This window comes from Choristoneura fumiferana, chromosome 22 (genome assembly GCF_025370935.1).
Source record: "Choristoneura fumiferana chromosome 22, NRCan_CFum_1, whole genome shotgun sequence".
In the NCBI taxonomy this organism is placed as follows: Eukaryota; Metazoa; Arthropoda; class Insecta; order Lepidoptera; family Tortricidae; genus Choristoneura; species Choristoneura fumiferana.
Window position 1 is genome coordinate 6,892,929 of NC_133493.1, and position 25,421 is coordinate 6,918,349.

At 36.3% G+C, this 25,421-nt stretch overlaps 1 protein-coding gene across 1 annotated transcript in view; it reads right to left on the reverse strand.

The window, feature by feature from the left end:
• LOC141440380 (protein Wnt-4-like) overlaps nt 1-25,421 on the reverse strand; it is a 99,007-nt gene that overhangs the window by 9,127 nt on the left and 64,459 nt on the right. Inside the window, exon 2 of the mRNA XM_074104887.1 lies at nt 2,585-2,720. Within this exon, the coding sequence (XP_073960988.1) occupies nt 2,585-2,720 (136 nt within the window). The remainder of the gene's footprint in view (nt 1-2,584; nt 2,721-25,421) is intronic.

Sequence of the window (25,421 nt, forward strand, 5' to 3'; positions counted from 1 at the left end):
CTATTTATATTATTATAATTTTTTGCATAATTTCTATACTTATTCATTGTTTCCAAATTGAATTTCTATAATATAATGATACAGCCAATAAAATTTAGGTCCGTCACGCTATTGAACATAAGCGCACTTTCTGAAGGAGTAAACTTGAGTATAATAATATTTTGTATGTAGATTATCTCTAGCACATTGCTAGAGAGATAGATGGATTTATTTCTTAAATGAAAATTACACATTCCAATTGAGACATGCCAAAAATATAAGAAATTCACAAAAAGGTCGTCATAAAAAATTACAATAAAAACATGATCCCAATAAAAAAAAATTCAATATTATAACAGAAACATACAACAAAAATAATAATATGTCAATGTGATTTTAGTGCATGTGTAAGAATTTCCAGTCTTGCAATATACGAGTATAATTTGTTTTTTCAATCAAATCTTGCAAGTCATTTCGTTCACTTCCAGTAATCTGATAAACTTGAAATTTGGTACATATATCGATATATTATAGTTTGAATGACAATACAGTCAAAAAAGTACTGTCAGGAAAAATCTCAAAATGAAATTTTAACTAAAACTTATCTTTGCTGAACTCTCTTCGTCACTCCAGCAGTTTGGATAAACATACATTTATGAAGCGTTATAAAGCTTTTGGGTTTATGGACTTCTCTGTAATTACAACGATCAGGTTTACAGTTAATTATATGTGTCGACCACCTGCTCTAACGATTTAATTGAGCTCTTGAACCGGTGTGCTTTACAACAATTACCTATTTGCTGTGGAATTAATATCTCAGATTATTAGCAGAGCATAAAAACCAACGAATAATAATGAACTATTCCCAAATGGCCTGTAACGCAAGACGTCATCACCAGTACAGTCATCACTCTTCGTCCGCCCGTAACTGAGTACCCAAAAGTAACAAATTAAAAAATTTGTAAACTAAATTAAATGTAACATTCAAGAAAATAGGTATTGAACAATTTTACAACTTCAATCGTAACTGGTACATTTTTACTTGAAATGAGCAAAGCATAAAATTCTAGGATCCAAGGGAGCTACTGACTCTAGATGGAATACCTCTCATAAATCATTTTTAAAATGGTACAGTCAAGTCCATCTTGCTCGCTAATCCTGCCGTGAAGCAGCAGTGTTTCTGCTTGGAGAGTAAGACAGCCGGTGAAATACTGGCACTTGAGGTATCCCATCTTAGGTCTCTAGATTGCAACTACAACTGCAATACCCCTGGTGTTTATAGTTTATGGGCGGTGGTGATCTCTTAACATCAGGAGACCCACTTGCTCGTTTCCATCCAGTCGAATAAAAAAAAAGTGTAAATAATACTTAAAAAATTTCAAAAATAAGTACCACTGACTCTTATTCCGACACAATAAGGTGGATAACGAATAACGGAAAAAATCAAACACGCTTTGATCAAAATAAAACCGCCCCGTGTCATACCGTGGAATAAATAGAATATATTTTAAGAATTAATTTCCTATTTGTATTGTATTGTCAAAGTAAAATGAACTTTAATTCAAATTTAAAAAAATAAGTAACCACAGACTCTTATTCCGACGCAATAAGGCCGTAGTAGCATATTTTTGAGTGGTTCGAATAGATACTTGTTTTTGCACTTGACTGTATAATACAAATAGGTAATTCCCCGCCAAAAAAATATAATCTATTTATTCCGCGGTATGGCACGGGGCAGTTTTATTTTGATAAAAGCTTGTTTGATTTTTTCCGTTAATTAAACTATCAGAAAATGTTGAACACATTATATTTTCTTTTGTCAATCTAAACAAAATATTAGAAAAACGAAGCGCGTCAAAGTCCGGGAGTGGGAGCTCGTGACATAATGCCGTGCTGAAAAGTGTAGCAAGGCGTGACATCACGCGAAGCTTTAGGCACTTGTCTCACCGCCAGCGAGGAAACGATTGGCTATCGACTATTTTCTCGCTCAAGAAACGAACAAAAGATATAAGATCCTGTGTGAGTAAAAGAGACACATATATTAATAGTTGATCGCTGGCTGTTCACACTGTCGGCGAGAACTCGCTCTTACATCTTTTGTCGCAGCGACAAGAGCTATAAAACTCGCTGAGCTATAGATACTCGCTCAGCGATGTCAGCTTGGCGGCCGCCCCGCACGAGCGAGTCGAGTGGAGCGAGTAATCGCCCGTCGCACGCGAACACTCGCTTACAGCCGAGCGACAAAACTACACTCGCTTCTCGCTGCTCGCCCACTCGTTTCTAGTTACTCGCTCTACTCGCTTCTCGCTCATCGTCGGCGGTGGGACAAGTGCCTTAACTTTTAGCTATATCTTATTTTTTTTAAATGATAAAAGAAAACATGAGTGTCTAATATTTTGACACGTATTTTTCATCAATCAATAGCAATAACTGACGGATTTATTAGAATAGGACATTAGCCTCACAAACAAAGGCCTCCCCCATAGACCTCCAGTTGCCTGGGTGGGAAGCGGCCTGCATCCACCGTGAACCCGCGGCTTTAACCAGGTCATCCGTCCATCTCGTCTCGGCTAGGACACTAGCCTATTGTGGGTTTATTTCTTACTTGTATCATCTTGTCAGACAGCAGGCAGAGTTGTTTCTGCCGCTCTGCTAGGTACTCTAGCCTTTGGCAACTCTCTTTATGCAGCGTGACCACCTCCACTGATGAGTTGCTCTCGGGATGCGGTGCCGCAAGGTTCCTGCAAAAGATGTCTGTGGTTAACAGCGTTATTGCAGAGGTCTTACAGAATAAGGAAAGAAAGATTTATTAAGAACATTTATTAATCGTAATAAAACATCAAAATCACAGAAAAAACGAAAAACATGAGACAAACAAGACGCTAAATAGGATTCCACTCAGCATAATGCTACAGCAAGATGTGGCGCTGATTTTCATTGAGAGCAGTACCCAAAACTAGCGACTGATATATAAAATAATTTCCCCAAAATCAATATTCCACATTTTTAAACGATTAAATTAATAGTTTCTGCAATGTAGACGACTGCTAGAAACACATTTTTTTAATCGACTATAAAAAAGGAGAAGGTTCTATGTTACACTGTTTTTTAAATAGGTACTTAATAGAAAGTACAGATGACGTTCAAGGTGTAACTTTCTCGTTCGGTAACCAGTCTTTATTCTAGCTTCCTTTAAAAAGCTCTAGTTTTGATGGTTCAGAAATACATAGGTCCAAATCCCTAGCTGCGTTAGAAATGGTCAAGCAAGGCGCTTAACAATTGTAATTTGGATTAATTATGCACACTATTTAACGATCAGTAGTATAAATAAATTAACTGACAATTATGCAAATAAATGTTCATGTGAACTATGTCGTGAGTATAATCGATAGTTACGCGTTTTAAGTATCGCCTTTTATCTAACTTAAAAGTGACCCAGTTAAAACAAAACGGTTTTTTTAAGCTATGAAAAAAAATTGAGTGTGAAAGTAATAGCCTGTATTAACGAACGGAAGTAGCAAAACGGCGGCAAAAGGAAATGGATTGATGTTGCTAACACTATTAGTCAGTGTTGCCAACCTTATGGCTGGAACGCACGCGACGATCAAGTTAGGGCAATGCGAATGGAGATTTTAATTACTGGTATTACTTTTGAGACTGCACTGGTTGTATTTCTATAAATAAATAAAAACTGCTTAACGAATACAGTCTTTCCAATTCATTTAAGTGCTTACTTCAGTCAAATTAACTTAACAACCTGCTGAAATAACCCAAAGAGAAGGTCAATGTATCAGGAGCTCAAAACATTACCAAAGAGGCGTACAAAATAGCTATTACTCCACCGACAAGAACTGGGCTCATATACTTGTACAATGATGATGAATTTTAAAAACACCTTGGTTAGATTGGTTGACAAACAAATATGTAAAAATTCTTTATTAACTTAAGAATATTTGCCACAATTTTCAAGAACCAAATCCGCTGAACGCGCCAACGAACTCCGTAAAGACTGATTGTTATAGCGAAATAAACAAAGCTAATCTGCTTGTTACGTAATACTTACGAGGGCCCGAGTTCCCAGTAATAAATAACAATGTTAAACATCATACTGAAAAGCCGGCTTACCCTGAGAGCGCTCAACAAACAACGAATGTGAATCTACTAAGGCAATTAAAACCATGAGACCCTACGGGCCAAGTACCGCCACTCGAATCAAGCACTCGAAGAAACAAAACTCGCTATTACCTACCCTCTTTTGTTCCATTTTTGAAAAAATGTTCTCTATTCAAACCGGCCAATGCGGAGCGGGCTCAGCACCGTACGTTGATTGGCCGACGACCTCCCTGAGTGCAAGTGGAAATAAAAGTGCTCGGGCAAATGAGGCGCGCGATCCCGCTCGCACTTGTTGTTTTTAGATGTTGTTTTTTCGCTCTGTTTTTCGTTTTAATTGCAAGCATGAGAGGATGTGGGGTAGGACCTTGAGTGTGCACGTGCACTGGGAAGCGCATTCAACTTATTTAAATGGGGAGGGAATCCTGCTTATGTCATCCATGTTGTAGGATGGGGTTGATTGCGTGGCTTGATGACGGGTATCAATGATGGGGCAAAATATGTATTGGATTTGATTAAGGTAGGTAACCGGGCACGACAATAAGAAAAAAACAAATCGAAGAGGAATCGTTAATATCTTCTATCACGGCGCATGTGAAAATGAAACGTCAAAAATGTGACATAATAAATACTTATTTTTAGGGACTGTTTCACCATCCATTGATTAGTGTTAACTGACGGTTAAATGTGATGCCGTCTCCGTCTATTCGAACGAAACAAATAGAGACGGCATCACATTTAACTGTCAGTTAATACTAATCAATGGATGGTGAAACAGCCCCTTAATCTTTCATTGTCATAGGTAGTATTCGTTAGAAGCCATTTATAGGTACTTCAAAAAAACAACTGGACATCTCAGGCTATATACGTCCCACTGCAGGGCACAGCTCTCCTCTTAGAATGAGAGGGCTTGGGCTGTTGTTCCCACGCGGGCCCAGTGCGGATTGTGAACTTCACACACCCCGTTAAATTTCATCCTCGGTGTGTGCAGGCTAAGTCACAATGTTTTCTTTCACCGTGAAGCTCGTGGTAAATTTCGAATGTACATAATTTCGCAAATAAATTCCGAAAAACTCAGAAGTGCGAGCCCGGGCTCGAATTCACGACCATCTGCTTGAGAGGCATTAAGTCAAACCATTGGGCCACCACAGCTTCAATGGCGATGTTTCTTGCAAGTCTAAAATGGGCTTAACAGTGCACCGACGAGTTGAGAAGAGGCAATTACTTAAAAATCTGTCGAGCCAATATTGGTAGAGCAAAGACACAGTCTATTTATTTATAACAGTGCGTTTTGGGCGTACATAATATCTGTATATTTTTTATGAACGCTGTTATTGCTACGTTGCCAGAAACATTTTTAACAATCTGTTATTAAGCTGGCTTTGTTTGTATGTTAATAAATGAAAAAAATGACATCAGTCAAATCAATTTTCAGGTTTCAAGTCAATTTTTGTGATCAAAGTTGTCTTGAAATTAGTTGTATCGAAACATAATTTACGAGTAGGTTATTACGTAGGTTAGTATTAGATTACTCCAGTAGGTAGAAAATAAATAGTCATTTCTTTCTAACTACTTACACAATTATGCTGGTAATACTTGACTTTGACTATGCTCGTGTATTTTTCGTGAATCAACTGTTACCACTTTTCCGTTCCTGGTTATAAGGCAAGTACATTCAATGTAATCAAAATTAAAAACGATAAAATTGTATGACAAGTGACAACACTTATTAAATAGACACCTACTAGTGTTAGTGCATGTAAACAATTTGAACCCACTGTATGCTCAATACATTGTAGCGAATGACAAGTTAAACTTAGCTCACATACAAAACTGGTTCAGGTTAAAACAAACAGTAATTATTCAACGGTTGTACTGTACACCTTCGTAAAAGGCTAAAATTTGAAGAAAATCATTTTTCGATGGATGACCTAGATCGATTGCTCGCCCCCGCAAAAAGAAGAAAAGTCTTGCAATTTGTATTACATTGCAAGGCTGTAAAGCGGACGAGTTGGGGTTGGTCGATCGAGAGACATCGTAATTTTTTGCCTTTACTTCAATTATTTCTTTGTATTTTACGTGGATGACATGTTCTAAAAACTGCACGTTTCCCTAGTGTCAAAAACTTCAGAATTTATTTTGATGAAACTTGCACTATTCCATAAGTTAGACTATCCTTTTATCATCATCATCATGTCAGCCGAAAGACGTCCACTGCTGGACATAGGCCTCCCCCAAGGCTCACCACTCAGACCGGTCTTGTGCTTTTCGCATCCACCGCGATCCCGCGATCTTAACCAGGTCGTCGCTCCATCTTGTTGGAGGCCTACCGACAGCTCGTCTCCCGGTCCGCGGACGCCATTCGAGAACCTTTTGACCCCATCGGCCATCAGACTATCCTTTGTAAAACTAAAAATCCCTTTATATTTATATGCGGGGGTAAACACAGATGCGTACACAACACACATAAGTACTAAAGTACAATTATGAAATTTTATGCATTTTGTTTAAGAGCTGGTGGGAGACAAAGATACCCAAAACCGTGCAATTTCAATAATATTACATTACATACGAGTCGAATTGATAACCTCATTTATAAATTACAAAAACGAAATGGTTGAACTCACGATTATGAGACAGAAACCTACCATTTGATTTTTGCTACTTATTCAAATACGTCTCACGAAAGATTAGGTAATATTATAACCACTTTTATTATTATTTTTGAGAAGTCGGTTAAAAATACAGTTAGATTCCGGATGGCACTTGACAATGCTAGCCTCGGCATACCTTCCTTATTACTACTCGTACAAACACTAACCTAACCCGTACAAAGAGCCATTCTTTTTCAAATAAAGCTCGAAACATCGCATGCAGAGTTCAAAATTAGCTGCTATAACCTTCTATTTCTTCAAATTGTATACCTTCAGATGGTTTAAAGGAAAATCTTCAAGTTTTGTTTATTGAATCAGGATGATGTCAATATACATCTACATCCATCGTCAACTACGTTCCACTACTACAAACAGGCTTCTCAGATTAAGGGCTGCAGGCCCGGTGCGAATCAGGAACTTAACACAGTACATTGTGTTGCAGGTTCATACAAATTTTCTCACAATATCTTTCGTTTGCCAATAATTTCGTAGTTTTAAAAAGTAATAAGTATCGCTTTTAGTTCCGAAAAACTTAGAAATATGAGACTTTATTGTCTAACGCCCAAGTGCTGGCGATCGCATTCGCCGTCTCTCTCTACCCTCATCCCATACTGTGTGGCAGAAAGAAGTGATAAAAACGATTGTGATTCCGAGCGCATTAGACAATAAGAACGCCTCGAGTTTGGAACCACGATCCTCTACTTAAAAGGACATGGGTCAAACCACAAGCCTACCATATTTTTTCCGTATGCATCAACTGAAACATAATTCCTCGCTAGTCCACAACTACGTATAATATCATCATAGGTTCAAGAACATTTTCATTAATAGGATAATAATACTTAGGATCTATTGTCAACTTGCCGACAAGTCAATATTGAAACGTATAATGAAATTGACGTTTATACGCGCCATATGGAAACTAACGAGATTATATTGTAACTAGCATTTGCCCGCGACGTTTCTTCTTCTGAACCATTTTCTGCTTCAGCTGAAAAATATTAACAAACGATCATTCGGCCTAACAATGCTTTGGTTTGGTACAAACAATTTGAGGCCTCTGGCGTAATCCTTCAAATATTCCTTTTCCCTTAAATTCGATCTACGGGCAAAACTATTCGGTCCACTCAGCAGGAGGCTTGGCAACGCGGAACGTGTTCTTCAAGCAATCTGCCCTACCCATTCCCACTTCAACTTATATTCATCTAAATCAGTATCGCTCGCACTTCGGCGAATTTCCGTATTTCGGATTCTAACGCAGAATAAATGGCGAAACGATCATTCAGCGAAACATTAGTACCAACAGTTTTATTTTATGTGATACGACTCTCTAGCTTTTAATATATTCTGACTACCTAACACTAGTTCTAAAAACTATAAACATTAATTTTCCAGAAAGCGTAGGCGAATCGATTATGCAACTTTCGCGGCCAGTAATTGATTGGACTTTCAGCTCAGAACTTCTCAGAAAAGTTCTTTGACGGCGTCAGAACAAATTGCAAGATCTAAAGCCTTCCTAGAACACAGGCAGCATCGAATGGGTTAGTGTGAACTTTAGTAATGCGGAATACTACGGGATTGTTCATCGCTTCGGAAAAAGAGTAACTACAAACGATACTATATTATATAGGAGAGTATTGTATACTGCTTATTATTAATTATCTATTTGCGCAGGACGTCTACCAACGAGATGTATGGTGACCTGATAAAAGCCGCGGGTTCACGGTGAATGCAGGCCGCTTGCAACTGAAGCAACTGGAGGTCTACGAGGAAGTCCTACTTTGTCCAACAGTGGACGCATATAGTGATTTGCTCAGAATTTCATTTTGAAGGTTTTGATTTTTTTGAAGATTACGTACCCGAAGAGTGACAAACGGAACCTTGCTAATGTCGTTACAAAGAAGTGTAGTTACGGTCAAGGACTTTAATCCATGAGCCACCATGGATCCATTTCACAGTAAACGTCATAGTGACATGTCATTAATTACCAAAGCAAATCGTAATGAATTTTCCCTTGAGAAGATTCCATGGTGGCTCATAAATTAATGTCTTTGACTACGGTCAAAGGGCACCTTAAAAAAACTATCATCATCATCAGCCAGAAAAAGTCCACTGCTGAACAAAGCCTCTTGAACGCCACAATAAACGACAACTCACCACTTGCATTCACCGGTTGCCCGCTAACTATATTCCGCAGTGCCTGAAGACTAGAGTCTTCGACCAGCATCTGTTACCAGTGAAAACCTATGGTGCTGAGACATGTTTCTTGAATGCTGGCCGGTTGGTGATGCTAAGAGTCACGCAACGAGCTTTGGAGAAAGCTATGCTCGGAGTCCCTTTGCGCGATAGAATCCGGAATATGGAAATTCGCCGTAGAACTAAAGTCATCGACATAGCTCGAAGGATACAAGTTGAAGTGACAATGGGCGTTAAAAATACGTAGGTATTAAAAAAATAATGTTGCCATATTTACAAACAAGGTGTAACAGTTTGGGTAATTAGCCTAAATACCCGTTATCACAGCAGGAAGGCAATATTGACATTGATGGTGTCGACACACCTGTTGCGCACCTGATAGAATATGCCCATAAAAAGTAGGAAACTGATTTAAAAAAAAAATAGAACCTATAAATACGTGTTAACGATACTTACAGGTTTAAAATCTTTAACAGTAAATATCCACTCGACTAAAAAAACCCCTGACTAAACCTGCGCTACTAACTAACCCTATAATTGGTTTCCGAAAACCTGTGGTTTGACGTCATCGCGATGACTCACCCCTCCACCTGCGATTTTATGGCACATAGTAAATATAATTGCCCTCCCGCATGAAGTGATTGCCAGATTATTTGCGTAAAGATAGAATTTTAAGGTAATTTTTTAGATCTTACGGAAATTTATTTATTTGTCTCGTCGCCATCATCGTCGTCGTAATTGTTTTCCAGATACAAGACTGGCTAAGTAGATCCGTTGTTTGCCTTCAGAAAAAAATCTCGAAATACTTAGATTTTTTTTTTTAAATACTTAGATAATTTAAATAAATAAGTACAAAATAATTGCTCGTTTAAATAATAAACACATAAAATTTGGGTGGATCAGATCTGGAAAGTTAAATTCAACCCACTTCTAGTGTCGGGTTGACTTCTTGAGATTTATTTTACCTACACATGCATCATAATTATAAGTCCTATAGGGTAACCTACAGGTTAGGTTAGTTTTATAAGAATCCTGAAGCAGTTGAGAAATGGAACATTCGGAAAAAATATTTTCTGCGAAAAATTAGAGAACCCAAAAACTTACTACCACCTATCACCACCAAAACAATGGATAACGGTTCACTTCTACCATCAGTAAATCTTTATTAGCCCCGTTCAATATTGTCTTTTATGAAACGATAAAGTGACTCGTGAACATTTTACTCGTCCAATAAAGTGTTTATTGACGATATGGTTTATTGAGAGTTTTACTGCGGTGAGCTTCCATTGCCTAGATCAGGCTGGTCAATAGATTTTCTTGGTGGGCAAAATCTTTCAAGTCTCAGGCGGCGCCGGGTCATTACTTTCAGAGGTACTTAATTACAAAAATTAGTTGTGCTATTAGCCGGCTGGCCGATCAACGCGTTAGTAGACAAATTCAAATGCGTTGGTGGGCAAATTCAAATGCGTTGGTGGGCAAATTCGAATGGCTTGGTGGGCCAATTTGTGGCCAGCGGGCCTGGGTTTGGCCAGCCATAGCCTAGATGAAGCGACATACTTTAAAATAAAAAATAATTTGCTGCATTGTCGTAAGTTAGGAATCCCTGATTTTTATCAAGTTTCTATATATATATCCTTACTCCAAAAACTTCGTTTACAAATTTTTAGTTTCACAAAAATGTTTCATTTGGCCTAATGCATAAATTTTATTCTGAAACTGTGAACTATTCAGGATTTATTTGATGATCATTGCGCAGGCACCTCTAGGTTACGTTAGATATGTTTTAAAAACCTTTTGAACATTTAGGGTTTCAGAATAATACACCCAAAGCATTTATTTTGTCTAAATGAAAAATTTGCGAAACGAATCATTTGTAAAAAAAAATACATTTGCTAAGGCGGCGTAGCCGCGGGCTTAAGCCAGTGCAATATCAAAGATAAAGTAACTATGAAATACCGATTAGTGTATTAATTTTATTTGACGGATAGAATAAATGTAATGCCGCCTCTGTTTGTTTTGTTCGAATAGACGGAGAGGGCATCACATTTATCCGTCAAATAAAATTAATCAATAGGTGGTGAAACCGCCTCCATATATCTAATTGGGTAGGTACCTTAAGTTTTCTAGGATGGTCCGTATTATATTTTTTATCGATAGTAGACTTATAATAGTGTAGCTCACTCCTGTAGATAAATATTTTATTCACTCTCCGTTTTTTTGTAAAAATAAATTGAAACTTTATTTCGGCAAACCACACGTTTCGTGGGATTAATAGGTTTTGTGCCTTGGTCTGTTTCATAAAAGAAGAAGTCGTATTGACAGCTGTCAGTTGTCAAATGTCGCCATACGTACGTCCGTGTGTGTATGCGCGAGTGTACGTATGTGTCGTTGCACGGCGACATTTGACAACTGACAGCTGCCAATACGACCTCTTTTTTTTAAATCAAACAGAACAAGACACCAAACCTATTAATCCCACGAATCGTGTGGTTTGCCGAAATAAAGTTTCGATTTATTTTTACAAAAAACGGCAAGTGAAGAAAAATATCTATCTACAAGAGTGAGCTTCATTATAAGTCTACCTACTATCGATAAAAATATAATATGGATCATCCCAGAAAACTTAAGGTACCCAATTTTCTTAGTAATTAGTTTCAGTAGTAGTAGTTTAATATTAACAATCAGACATAATAAATGTGACCTTATTTACGGGTACGCAGGTTCTCTGCATGCGTTACCTTATTTATTACTTTGCGGTAATACCATTTATACGTAATGTAAGATGTTAAATCTTATTTAGAAATACGTTAGCGCTCTACCGCCCTGTTATTGTTTGCATGTCATAAAACAATACAAACATTTAAACTCTAAATAATAATAAATAAATAAATATCATGGGACACTTGACACCAAATGACCTAGTCCCAAACTAAGCAAAGCTTGTATTATTGGTAGGCAACGGATAAACATATGTACTAATATAGATAAATACATACTTAAATACATATATTAAACGTTCAAGATCCGAGAACAAATATTCGTATTATTCATACAAATATTTGCCCCGGCTGGGTATTGAACCCGGGACCTCAAGCTTCGTAATCAGGTTCTCTAACCACTTGGCCATCCGGTCGTCACTAGTTCGCTAATATTGTCTTTCGGAACTCAAAAAAAAAATCTTTTTTTTCTTTTTCTTTTGAATCTTTAGACTATCAACCACGGGTACAAAAAGTCATAATAACTCATAATAATTGCTATGTTTACAACCTCACACGTCGAGAAATCAATAACGATGATCACACCGTCATCAACTTCTCCTCGGGCGGATAAGCATAACTTTAACTCGCTATGTCATAATGTATGCTTTTGTTAATAATGACGAGCAGCGTTTACACTGGTTTCATAATACTTTCACTTTTAACCAATACTATTTCATGAGAATTCAAAGTACCTTGTTAAAGATTTCAAAGATTTAAATACCTTGTAGGTATTGAAAATTGTTTTTAAACTGATAAAATAATATTTCAGTACTAATTTTAATAATGATCTAACTAAAATGCGAAAATTAACGGAAATAGTGTAAGTACATAGGTATACAGTCAAAGAAATTAAATTGCGTACCAGTAAGCTACTACGAAATTCGAAAATCGAAGTTCGTATCGTACCGTCCTGCCGACGCTATATTATTTAATACGAGAGTGAGAGGGACGATACGATACGAACTTTGATTTTCGAGTTTCTTAGTAGCCCTGCAGAAGCCGACTTACACGCTTACGTTCACGACCGCATTCACCATCTCTTTCTACCCTCGTCTTAAACCGTGTGACAGAAAGAAGTGGTGAAAACGATTGTGATTCCAAGTGCGTTAGACTATGAGGCCTCAGGATGGAACCTTTTCACTGGAAATTTAGTTGACATTCCAAGCAATCTGTCCAACATGAAGCCTGCCAAGCTTCTCTAGCGGGTTGTCGACATAGCAAAACGACATCTCAAATCGTCCTGGTAGCAGAACACCCTGATCAGACGGCCGATATTCATAGCAAAATGGCGATGTAGCAAAACGTCGATATCTCAAATTGTCCTGGTAGCAGAACACCTTGATATGTCGCCATCTAATATCAGGGTGTTCTGCTACCAGGACGATTTGAGATGTCGACGTTTTGCTATGTTGACAACCCGCTAGAGAAGGAAAAGAGAATGTATTAAATGTGGCCTATTGTTCTTAGGTCTCAATTTCTGTCCAGATTCAAGACATTCAGAAGCCACAATCGCATTCTCAACGTCGTATATCGTCTCAACGTTCAATGATAGACAATGTCGTCGTCATTTATGACACAGTGTGGAGGCGGCACTATCGCGCCGTAACGCACTAAATCACTTTAGTGGCAACACTAAACCTGTAATTTCGCCGTCCTGCTCACTCTCAAATTGATATTTATGACGGGACGTCCGCGAAAATTACAAGTTTCTTTCGCTGAAGTCAATAAATTCATTGTACAACCAACTTGGTTGTTTAGTGTTCCGCAGTTAAAGTTTGCGAGTCAATTTTTTATTTATTAAGCGTACTAACTTCTTCCATCGTTATCAACATCAATGTAAATATCAATGTGTGCCAATAAGATAATTATAACAAAGAATATCTAAAAAAACGTAACACTCTACTTTTAACGACATTTAACTTATTGAGTCCTAACTTTTTCAACAAATATTATACTTAAGACCTAGACATAGGTAGCTTTGTAAATTTGTATATTTTAATATTCTTAAAATTCTACTTGAGACCTAGATGTAGGTCACCAGTTTTGTCATTTTGGATATTTCAACATTATTTAAATTCTTTATTCAATTAATAATTTGTGCTTTACATTCCGTCGTAATTCTTAGTGTTAGTTTATTCTTTATAAAGTACCTACGCGAGGACTCACGAGGTTACGAGGTTATCTCCATTTAAACTGAAAGTTAGGTAAGAAATGAATCCTTCCATTAAAAAAAAGATATAATATATCCTATTATTAATCCTACAAATATTTAAAATGCAAAAGTTTTGTTGTTTATTTCTCCATAACGCAAAAACAGCACAGCCACAGCGGATTTAGATGAAAATGGCTTATAAATATTTAGGATGGCACACTGACAGTTTGTAACCTGGATTAACACACGGGATACTTCTTATACCGAAAAATGATGATTTAGTTAATGCACATGAGATCAGTTACGCACTCATAAGCTCATGTGATCGCACAACAATTAATAACAAATATTTACTTATCTACCACATAAGTAGACAACAGTAATAATTAATAAAAGAAAAAAAGTACCTATACTTACTACGAAGTGCCCAATTCTAACTTTGTATCTTGCCGTCCCGCTGACGCTTTAATACGAGAGTGAAAGGGACGGTACGATACAAAATTCAATTTATTAGGATTTGCATCGTTCCCACGGGATAGCGATAAACATATTCGACGCGAAAACTTCGCTTCGACGACCAAGTCGTCTAGTTTATACATAAATGCAGCAGTAACTGTATGACATTAAAAATAGCTACGGAACCCTAAATAAGATTGTGTAAAATATAAAAAAACTGATATAATCTTTTAAAGGTGCTAAAACTACAATACCCATAAATTTGAGACAAAATGTAGTTAATTACATTCTTATTAATTTACACAGCTATTTTATACTATAAGATATGGGTTCAATAGTACCTTCGAGACAGACGTTATACAAAAGGTAGCCAGAACTTTTCATCTGTCATAAATTTGATGGATCGCTTTATGCGAGATATCGGGTTTCATAATTTGTTTAGCGTCTATTCAAACCGATCTGATTGTAGTCGATTAAATAGTTGGGATTCTTATTTTAAGTTTTATTGGCTCAAGCGTTTTATTAACGTCACTCTAGTTAAGTACCTAATGGGTTTTTATTCGAACTTTAAACATTTTGAATAACTTTTTTTCTGCTTGATACGATACTAGGTTAGTATCACAATCACTGCCTTATCTTTATGGAGATACCTATTCAAATGTTTTTCTTAATTCCATTTTGGATTTGAGCTTTGATTAAATAAAATAAATGTTTTTTGTATCTTAAAAAGTTGCATGGCGAAGAGAAAATTGGTATAAAAGAAAAAGTTTTTTTTTTATGAAGAGACTAAGAAAACGGGTTTTTAAATCTTCATACACAAACTCAGTGAGTGAATGAGACGGAAGACACTTGCAGGGTGTTTACTCCATATTCGTTGATAGTATATGTACCTATATGTAGCTTCTTTTAATTATCTAATCTAAGTAAAAAAATATTTTGAAGTCAACAACCTACATTACGCGTATTTTACAGCCGAATTAAAACCCTGGCTCGTTTTAGAGCCCTCATAAAAGTAACAGCATCTTATTAAAGGCTTAAATTTTATTACTCTATCGATGGTATCCTGTGTAGCATGTCCACACTTCGCTTCTATGGTGATTACTTTCTTTATGTCAGTGAAGCCAATAACGATAGAGATTTGATATATGTAATACGTCTAAAACTCGCATGTTTTAAAAGTGGTAAATTCGAATCCAACGTGTCATAGCGAGAGGGCATAATATTATAAAATGAATCGTAAAAAGTTAAAAAATTTCACACATGTAATTTGAATTTTTATTTCAATCAAAATCAATCAAAAATCATTGTCAAAAAAGTGTACCTAACTGCACTTTTATTAAGATTATTTTATTCAATCTCGGCTAATTACTGATGTGCATTGATTTAGGGTAGGTTTATTTTTATAAAACAACTGTAGAACATTTTATTTTTTAATAAATCGAATTACCTACATAAAATTTTGCACTATACCAAATGTTACGGGTTTTTCAAATATTGTTAAAGATATGCTAGATATACCAACGAACTAACTATAAAACCTTTTCAAAGAAAAAAATACAGTGACGATATCGCATTGGCTTGACATGGGAATGGAAAAGAATTATGAAACTGCAAAAACGTTCTACAGTGGTTCAAGAATCAAAATGGTTTGATAGTACAGTCACGATACTAAATTACGTACTAGGGTGGAACCTTTGTGCTACTAATGTCATATTGACGTTCCATACATCTGCCAAAGAAATCTTAGTGAAATCGATCATGAAAAGCTCCCATCCTAGTACGTGATTCAGTTTCCTCGATTTTACATTGAATTTTAGTAAAGATATACTTTTCAATATAACCTAACCAACAAAAAGTTGGAAAACCCCCGACTTGTCACTTCAAATTTCAATATCTCAAAATCGACTAAACCGATTTTGATGAAACATGTCTAAGATCCTACGACTAAGTTTAAGAGCTACGATGCCCCAGACAGACACATAGCGGTCAAACTTATAACACTCCTCTTTTTCTTTTTGCGTCAGAAGTTAAAAATCCGTCACCGTGTTGAAGATGAATTAAAGAGATCCGAATAATTCTTAATCGTAATGAACCATTTCAAATGTCAGGAGACATTTAAAAAATGTATTAAAAAAGTTTTAAAAAAGCGATCAATCAAAACTGTTGTTGTATTTGTTGTGAAAAAAACACGGTGGTTAGTCGGTTACACAACGCGGTCATCGGCAAGCGCCACAATGGGCCCCGCGACATGGAACCCAGGACAGTCAGCTACGTAATGCTTTCAAATAAATAGGGAATATTACTGCAATATTCTGCCGTCAGAATGCAGCACTGGCACAAACCGTAACCGTTTTTTGAATGACTTAAATGTTTTTTGAATGTCCGTATGATGCTATCGTTGCTATTGATGTAAATACTATCATGTTATTTTGTTACTAATAAATATGTTATGATCCGTCATGGCGACAAACTTTAAAGAGAACTGACGTTGTCATGGCGGTTTGTTTACGGTTTGTGCTAGTGTTGCCCCCCGCGCATAGCTTTGCGTTGTATTCCCTATTGGGAGCTATTTAGCTATAGGTACTTTTTAAAGCAACAAATACTTAGTTTAAGTTTTAACTAATTTCGAAATTGATGAGGTTTATCACTCTTCTATGTTTGTTTATTGTGTGGGAATGTAATGTTAAACCCCGACCTTTTTTTCGTTGTGCGGAATTACATTTAAATTTATGGCTATACGGTGAAGCAAAACATCGTGAGGAAATTGCACAAACCTGCGAAGCAATTCAATGGTGTTTGTGAAGTTGGTCACACTGGGCCCGCGTGGGAACTACTGCCCAAGCCCTCTCATTCTGAGGGGAGGCCTGTGCCCTGCAGTGGGACGTATATAGGCTGGGATGATGATGATATGATTGTTTATTGTGTGAATGTAACATACGCCGTATTTTTTTGTTGTCTTCTTTATTGTATGGTTTTGAACAAAGAGTTGTTTTATTGTATTGTTTTTGTGTTTTTGACATTGGTAACATACAAATGGTATATCCAAATTCAGCCCTGAGTGTAAAATAAGATATTATTTAAAATAAAAGCTTTTACAACTCACGTTGGTTAGTCTGTTACACAACGCGGTCAGACATTAAGCGCTACAATGGGTCTCAAGACATGAAATAAATGGAACCCAGGATAGCCAGCGACTTAATACTTTCAAAGAAATTAAAGAAGAAAGAAAATATTCATAACACAATTTAAAAGTTTACATGAAATAGCAGCCGATGGGCCCCAAACTATTTCATAAAAAAAAAACTTTTTATGTTTGGGTCGGGGTTGGGGGCTTCGTACAAATTTGCCACATTAGCCAAAGGGCAAAACATTAAATTACTAAAAAAAACTACATGCTCACAATACACATTATTTGTTATATCCCATCCCACTTTCCCACTTCCCACTAATATTATAAACGCAAAAGTTTGTATGGATGGATGTTTGATACTCTTTCACGCAAAAACTACTGAACGGATTTGCATGAAATTTGGCAAACAATTAATATAATTTTATTATACCCTGGATTAACATATAGGCTACTTTTTATCCGAAAATACTAAAAGGTTCCTGTGGCATCAAAAAAAGTTTAAACTACATACTAATTCTGCGCGTGCGAAATCGCGGCCAAAAGCTAGTCCGTAATATTTGTTCTGGCCGAAGGGTGTGGTGTTCCGTCGTTTTAAGGTAGCGACGAAGACGACTTTCAAAAATAAGTAAATAAATAAAATCTTGTTTATTCGTGTAACATTGATACAAATCCCTAATTTGTTTTTTATGACATTTTTGTGTACCTATTTTTTTGTTGTATAATTTGAATTTTACAACTCATTGGTGTTTTAACTGTAATGCTGTATTTTTTTATACACAAATAAATAAATAATCCTTGTCTCATCAGCCAACCTGAACAGCATCAACGAAGATCTGAAGCTGACTGAGCTAAATTACCCACAAACGTTCCCGTGTACAAACATAACAGTGTTAATAAAAAAAAACTAAACACTTTCCAGCGGAAGAGTACTCAATTGTCATCAATCTCCTACGTCATTAGAAGGTATTTTGTTTTTTACGGTAATATTTGACGTCGTTGAAAGCAGGTGGCCAGAGACACGGATGAAGGGGCTCCCGCGGCTCCTGATACTTCAATGTTTTATTTTGTAAACAGCCAAAGGGGTCATGGTTCTTACATCCTCAACTTTAAATTTCTGATTTAGAATTGTTATTAAATAAACTAACTAGTAAAGAATTTATGCACTCGTAGTTTCATCCCAGCCTATGTACGTCCCAATGCTGGACACAGGCCTCCTCTCAGAATGAGAGGGCTTGGGCCGTAGTTCCCACGCGGGCCCAGTGCGGATTGGGAACTTCACACACACCAATGAATTGCTTCACAGGTATGTGCAGGTTTTCTTACGATGATTTCCGATAGCGTAAAGCTCGTGGTAAATTTCAAAAAATGTAATTACGCATGTGAATTTTGAAAAACTGAGAGGGTCGAGCCGGGGTTTGAACCCACGATCCTCTGCTTGAGAGGCTATAGGTCAAACCACTCCGCCACCACGGCTTCTCGTAAAGTTTACATCTAAGTAAATTGTGAAAGTTAATCTTTATAAGACGGGATAAGATAGGGCTTGGGCCATAGTTCCCGCGCAGTCCCAGTGCGGATTGGGAACTTGGGCGCGGAACCCTAAAAAGAAAAAGTATCATTAATACCAACAAAACGAAATTGAAGTAAATAACTGCCTGTTGAAACCATAATTACCATCAGAATAAGATAATGTTTTATACGAATGTAAAACACAGTAATTAGGGCAAAAGGATATAAAAGGAGAAACAACTCCATTTGGCATTTCACAAAAACTTTAAAGTTGCCACAGATAAAGTCAGCGTGGTCACTTTTATGTGACAATTAATTTTTGAGGAACAAAATAAGGGTTAAAAATAACCTTTTTGGAAAATAGATATGTATACCTGCCTAGTTACGGAAATGGAGCAATTGAAACGACTGGACTCGATTAGAAGCTTGTTAAATACGAATCGAATCGAACGAAATCGAATGAAAGTCTCGTGTGTGCGCATAATACACAGTAAATACAACATCACTTTTGCGACATAATTTTCAGACCTGAAAATTAACTTCTGATTTCGTAAGCCAACTGAGATTATAAAGAAATTAAATACAAGATGAACAGGCTTTAGGGGTCAACCACGACACACATTTTATATTATTAATATCATTTAGCCACTGTGTTTAGCCAGTGGCTCGACAGAGTAACGCCCCGACAACTACAAAATACATTTTGTCTATTAATTCCGTTTGTAATCAGGTACGCAGCAAGCGTCTCAACCGCGCAATGAAAACAGAAAACACTCATTTGACTGCGGACCACGCGTAGTCATGCTCGGGCCGAAATAAACAGCAAACCCGCTCGTCAGTTTGCCAGCAAGAAATAGTCTTGCGTGGCCAAGCGACTACGCTGTTCAAAGCTGCGGCAAAATGCAAGTTTTTCCTTAATTTCTGTCTTAAACATAGTAATTTATTGGCAATTTATTGCTTGTAATTACTACTGCTGTGCAGGTATATTATTGTATGGCGTCGGGTTTCTGCGTAAAATGAAAAAAAAAATAAGCTGATGCTAAAAGCAAAGGCGCGAAGGCCTACTCGAACTCGAAACTTTAAAGCACGCATTTATTGTATTGACATGATTTTTATCAAGTAAACTAATTATACACCTTCTTCTTCACCAAAAATCTTTAGATTTACGCCTGTTTCCCTTATAGTCGGAGGGAAACCGCTGTATAAGTACATATTTCTGAGGCAAACTATAAACAATAATAAAAAAATAATGTATGTATGTAAACTCTTTATTAAACAAAATAAGTAACAAACACAATTGACAGACATTGACAATTGACAGAAAAGTTTCAGTGAAATACAATATCGCATTTATCAGCTTACTGTACTTTTTATTAAATAAATTATTATTTAATATTCCCCTGCGTATGTGTAACAAATCTCGATGGGATGTTCAATTAAACTAACTCAACCATCTCTACTGAAAAATTACTGATTCATTTTAGATCACTATGGGGCTGTTTCACCATCCATTGATTAGTGTTAACTGATGGTTAAATGTGATGCCGTCTCCGTCTATTCGAACAAAACAAATAGAGACGGCATCACATATAACCGTCGGTTAACACTAATAAATGTATGGTGAAACAGCCCCTATATCTATTAGTTTAACCAGCTAAATACTGCACAATTACTTATTACACTGCCGTGTGGAAAGCCAGGGGAAGCCATCACACTATTTACCCAAGATAGTCGTCATGATAAGGTTCGCTACTGACCCTCGTCTGACGACCACGAACACTCTGTCAATAGCGTAGCGACTTAGAAGTAAGTAATCAGTAATCAGTAATCAGTCATTTATTTGCTCAAAATGGTATGTACAGATAGTTGTTACAGATTTATGGAGCTATTACATGTTTTGTCGCAAAGACATGCAATTATAAAACTAGTGTAGTGTATCGCATGCACTAGTTGCTTATAATATATTAAACCATGTCATTCAAATATTCTTGAATCGAAGAATAGGCTGTAATGCTGTTTATTTTCAAAATTGCCATAGGTAATTTGTTAAACTATCCTGGGTGCCATTCCGTATATGTACTTTTAGAAAGAAAAGCTGCTATTTTACATGATTTACACTTAATTTAACTTAAAGAGCTAAACAAAGATTAAAGACTGACCAGGATATAAAAAAAAAAATATTCTAATCTCGGACTTTTTCTATGAAAAATACATTGTGAATTATTTTCCTTCCAAGGGCAACGGTATGTAATCTTCGGCATTATAACGCACAAAAACACAAAATAATACTTTAAAATACCACGCGCAAACAACGTTAAACGTTGACAACAATAGACAGATGACATTTGAATTTAGTGTTACCAGTGCAAGAAATTAGTTCTATTGGTTTTCCGCAATATGGCGAGGTATTTTATAATTCTGATCAACCTTTAAACAACTTCATTCTCAGTATCATGCATCCCTACGGACGTAACTCTCAGATTCCGCTATATAACTGCTCACCCCTGCATCACACGCGCTTGTAAAATGAAATGGATCGTAAAACAACCCCTACGTAACTCAGGACTTATGTCCGAACTTATGCGTTAGCCATCAATGCTTTATTTCCTAGGGAGGCAAGGTATACATTATTGACTTACGAGCGAAACAGTAGACACTGTCTCATATAGGTATAGGTACGCACAGTAGGTCCGCGAGAAAATTTAAACATAGGAAAATCGAGGCACGTTTAGTGTTTAGAATGTTTTAAAATTTCGCAATTCCCTATCGTAAACACATCGTTACACAAATGTATTTTGGGATTCATTCCCGAACACTTTATTTACTTATATAGCTAAAATTACCCGGACGTTTCAACATAATGAACATAACACTACTCACTTCGCTCGTCGTCGTACCTAATTTTGCGGAACATAAATACTGTCAATAAAAGTGACCTATTGCGTTACCGAAATATCTGTGATGTTCCATCTAATTAAGTCGTTATCTAAGTTAGTTCTGTATCTGGGTGGAACAAACCGCAAAAATGACTAATTAATTATTTAGCTTTCTACAAGTACAATTTTCCTGCAAGATTACAAGCTTTTATATAACTTGCCTGGAAGTGGGTTTAATCTGACTTTCAAGATGGATTTGTATCTTGTAGGTATTTAACGTACTTCCAGTGATCGGAAGTTGGATGACAACACAAAAAGTACCTACTGTCTTCAACACACACACACACACACACACACACACACACACACACACACACCCAAATGGGCAGAGCACACGAAACGTTACCGCTTCGGAGCCACTTTTAGCAATTTTTGGTTTTAAGTTTGTACAAAACAAACGGTACAAAAGTGACAGGTTGCTAGCCTGTTGCCTACGGTATACCTTAACCTATACTATATCCTCAGTCGCCACTTACGCCACCCACGGAAGAAATGGAGAGGTGTATTTCTAACCCGACACCACACGGGTCTTCAAAACAGCTAATTTTTAATTAAAAAAAAAATTTAATAATATGTAACGAAAGTTTGACGTTTGTTTTTGTACCTCACACGTAATTACGATTGAATCAAACATTCAAACGATCAATAATCAAGACCAGTTTCCGTGCGGAAACGTCACTTTTTATGACAAGTTATCTTTGAAATGTTATGATTAAGAGATTAAAAGCGTATAATTAGTTGTAAAGCATTCGGGATGGGAAAGCTGACCCAGAGCGGGGCTTGAATATATGATTAACGTGGAATTTTAATCACTTATTTAACTGTAAATAAGTGAGTGTATGTTTCTCTGCGGGATAGAATCAGAAATGATGATATCCGCAGTAGAACTAAGGTTACCGACATAGCCCGAAGAATTGCAAAACTGAAGTGGCAATGGGCGGGGCACATTGCTCGCAGGACTGATGGCCGATGGGTCAAAAGGTTCTCGAATGGCGTCCGCGGACCGGGAGACGAGCTGTCGGTAGGCCTCCAACAAGATGGAGCGACGACCTGGTTAAGATCGCGGGATCGGACCCTCTGCTTGATAGGTCATAAGTTCAACCAGTGAACTAACCTAGCTTAATTCAAATAACTTCATTTCAATTTTGTTAAATTATTCTAAGAAGGAAACCGCTTCAAGTAACAAAAACAATTTTCTTGTTAAAATTAAGTATTTTCAAAAACAAAAGCCTTATTTCTGAGACTTTAAGTCTTCAGATAGGATTTGGTTATTAAACACGATGCTTCGTAATGGGCGCCGTCCCCTCAATTGCCTTACGACCATCTGCATCTTGAAGATTAACTTCGCCTTTGTCGTTCAATGTTTTAACATTTTTGACATTACGATACGATTCTGTGGGTAGATAACCTGCCAACAATTACGTATTTATTTATTTCATTGTAAAGTCATGTACATATTTTTGAAAGGTGTTACATTAGGTATTATTATTAGTTAATCCATGACGCCCTGCAAGGGCACACAATAGTTATAATTATGAAGTTAATGATATTAAATCAATTATTAACAATGTCAAAATTTATAGTGATAATGTTAATATTAAATTTCTATTCTTGCGTTATAGGTTTTATTGTAATTTCTACACATAACAAAAAATATATAAAAAAATAATTAAAGAAATAATGGTTTATGGGTTGTAAAACTAAGCTTTGTTTTAAAATCTCTATCGCAGGGCGCACCACAAAAGACTTGGTTTGTGAATTGCATGTATTGTATACCTTAGAATGTATATGCATAGAAGCACGGAAGAATAAAATTAATTGTTTTTATTCTTCCGTGTATAGAAGGGTTTTGATCTTCTTTTAAAATATGTCGTTTTGAGATATTTTTTCACTAACAACAAAATGTAATGTTACAGTAGGTAATTTCTTTTTAAGCGTTCAAATACCTGCGATGTGCAAACTTCAAAAAATTGTGTTTTTTTATCCTTTCAATACGTTTACTTTGGCAAAATAATAAATTATAAATAAGCTGGAGGTCTAATAAAACCAAAAAATATGGCTAAAAGTATGTGAGACAAACGTCTGGATCATAATATCGCATTATTTTAATAAAATATGTGTTTACTTGTTTTATTATGATAATGCTTAATTTTAAGAACAAATAATCTACCTACCTAGTATAATATAGTATATTACTGTAGTATATCGCCGTGCTTTAACAGGGTAAATGTTGAACTACTTAACATACTTTTTAAGATCTTCATCACAACATTTAACGCAATTAAGAGTTTGAATTTATCAGTAATAACAATGTGGTCAGAAACTCCTGCATTTTCATTTAAGGACTTCGTGATATTTTCTTGTGGCTCAAATAATAACAAATAACATATCTTTGTGCAACATCGATGCTCAACTAGACGTAAAATCGCAACAATTTATAACTCAGACGAGGTAAAGAAGCTCATTTTTTACAAGAGACTTAGGATCATAAAATGCGCCTCGAACTATGAGGAGGGCGTCGGTATCCAATTTATTTTTTCCCCACACGGTGCAGGCTGTTGCAGTAAAGTTGAAATCGTAAAATTACGATGTCTGCCCCCTAACCCTTACTACGGAGTTGGAAGGGCGCGAATTATAGTCAATAAAAGAATGTCGTAAAGAAATGCGTGAATAATTAAGTGGTGAAATGGCTGCTTGAATCAGGCTGGGTTGGATTTTCTTTAAAGTCGAATAACTTTTTTTGATAAATGTACTTTGAACATCGCTCAAACACAATTAGGAAATCCCCGCAACCCGAAACCGAGGCAACTGGAGGTCTATGGGGGAGGCCTTTGTCCAACAGTGGACGTCCTATGGCTGATATGATGATGATAAATTAGGAAATCTTGAAAAAAAACAGTTTTGTTCAGTCAAATTTGATGATATTTCATTTTATGATAAATTAATTTCATGATATTAATTAGTTTTAATTTTATTGAGGTACGTACAGTTGAGTTCATAAACTTGTGAGCGAAAATTTAATCAAAAATATCTGAACACGCTTACATAGCTACGTCGTTAATACGTAATAGAGTCGTGTTCATAATTATATTTTTGGTAAAATTTTTGCTTACAGGTTTATAAACTCGACTGTACTAAAAAACGTCAATGTAGGGTCAAAATCAAAATCAAAATATCTTATCAATTCAGACTATCAATGAATCTACCACCAGTTTGGAAAAGTCAGACTAGAAACTCAACAAGGTATTTTTTTTTTCAAAACAAATCTACAATACCTATTATTTGGTTATTTGACCATAATAATATAAAAAAATTAGTAGCTAGCGGAAAAAGGGATAAGTGGACATTACTTCACCGTCCACTATTTTATTAAATGATGATGATGAATATTATAAGTAAGCGAATCCCGTAGGGCTTTTGAAGATCTCACCGTCTATACCGAATATCCTTAGTAGGGGAATTCCTACAATAATTTAGTAAGGATAATAAAGGTCCATTTTTCACTAGCCCGAATCGGACACGGTGGGTTTTTTGCTGCATTTC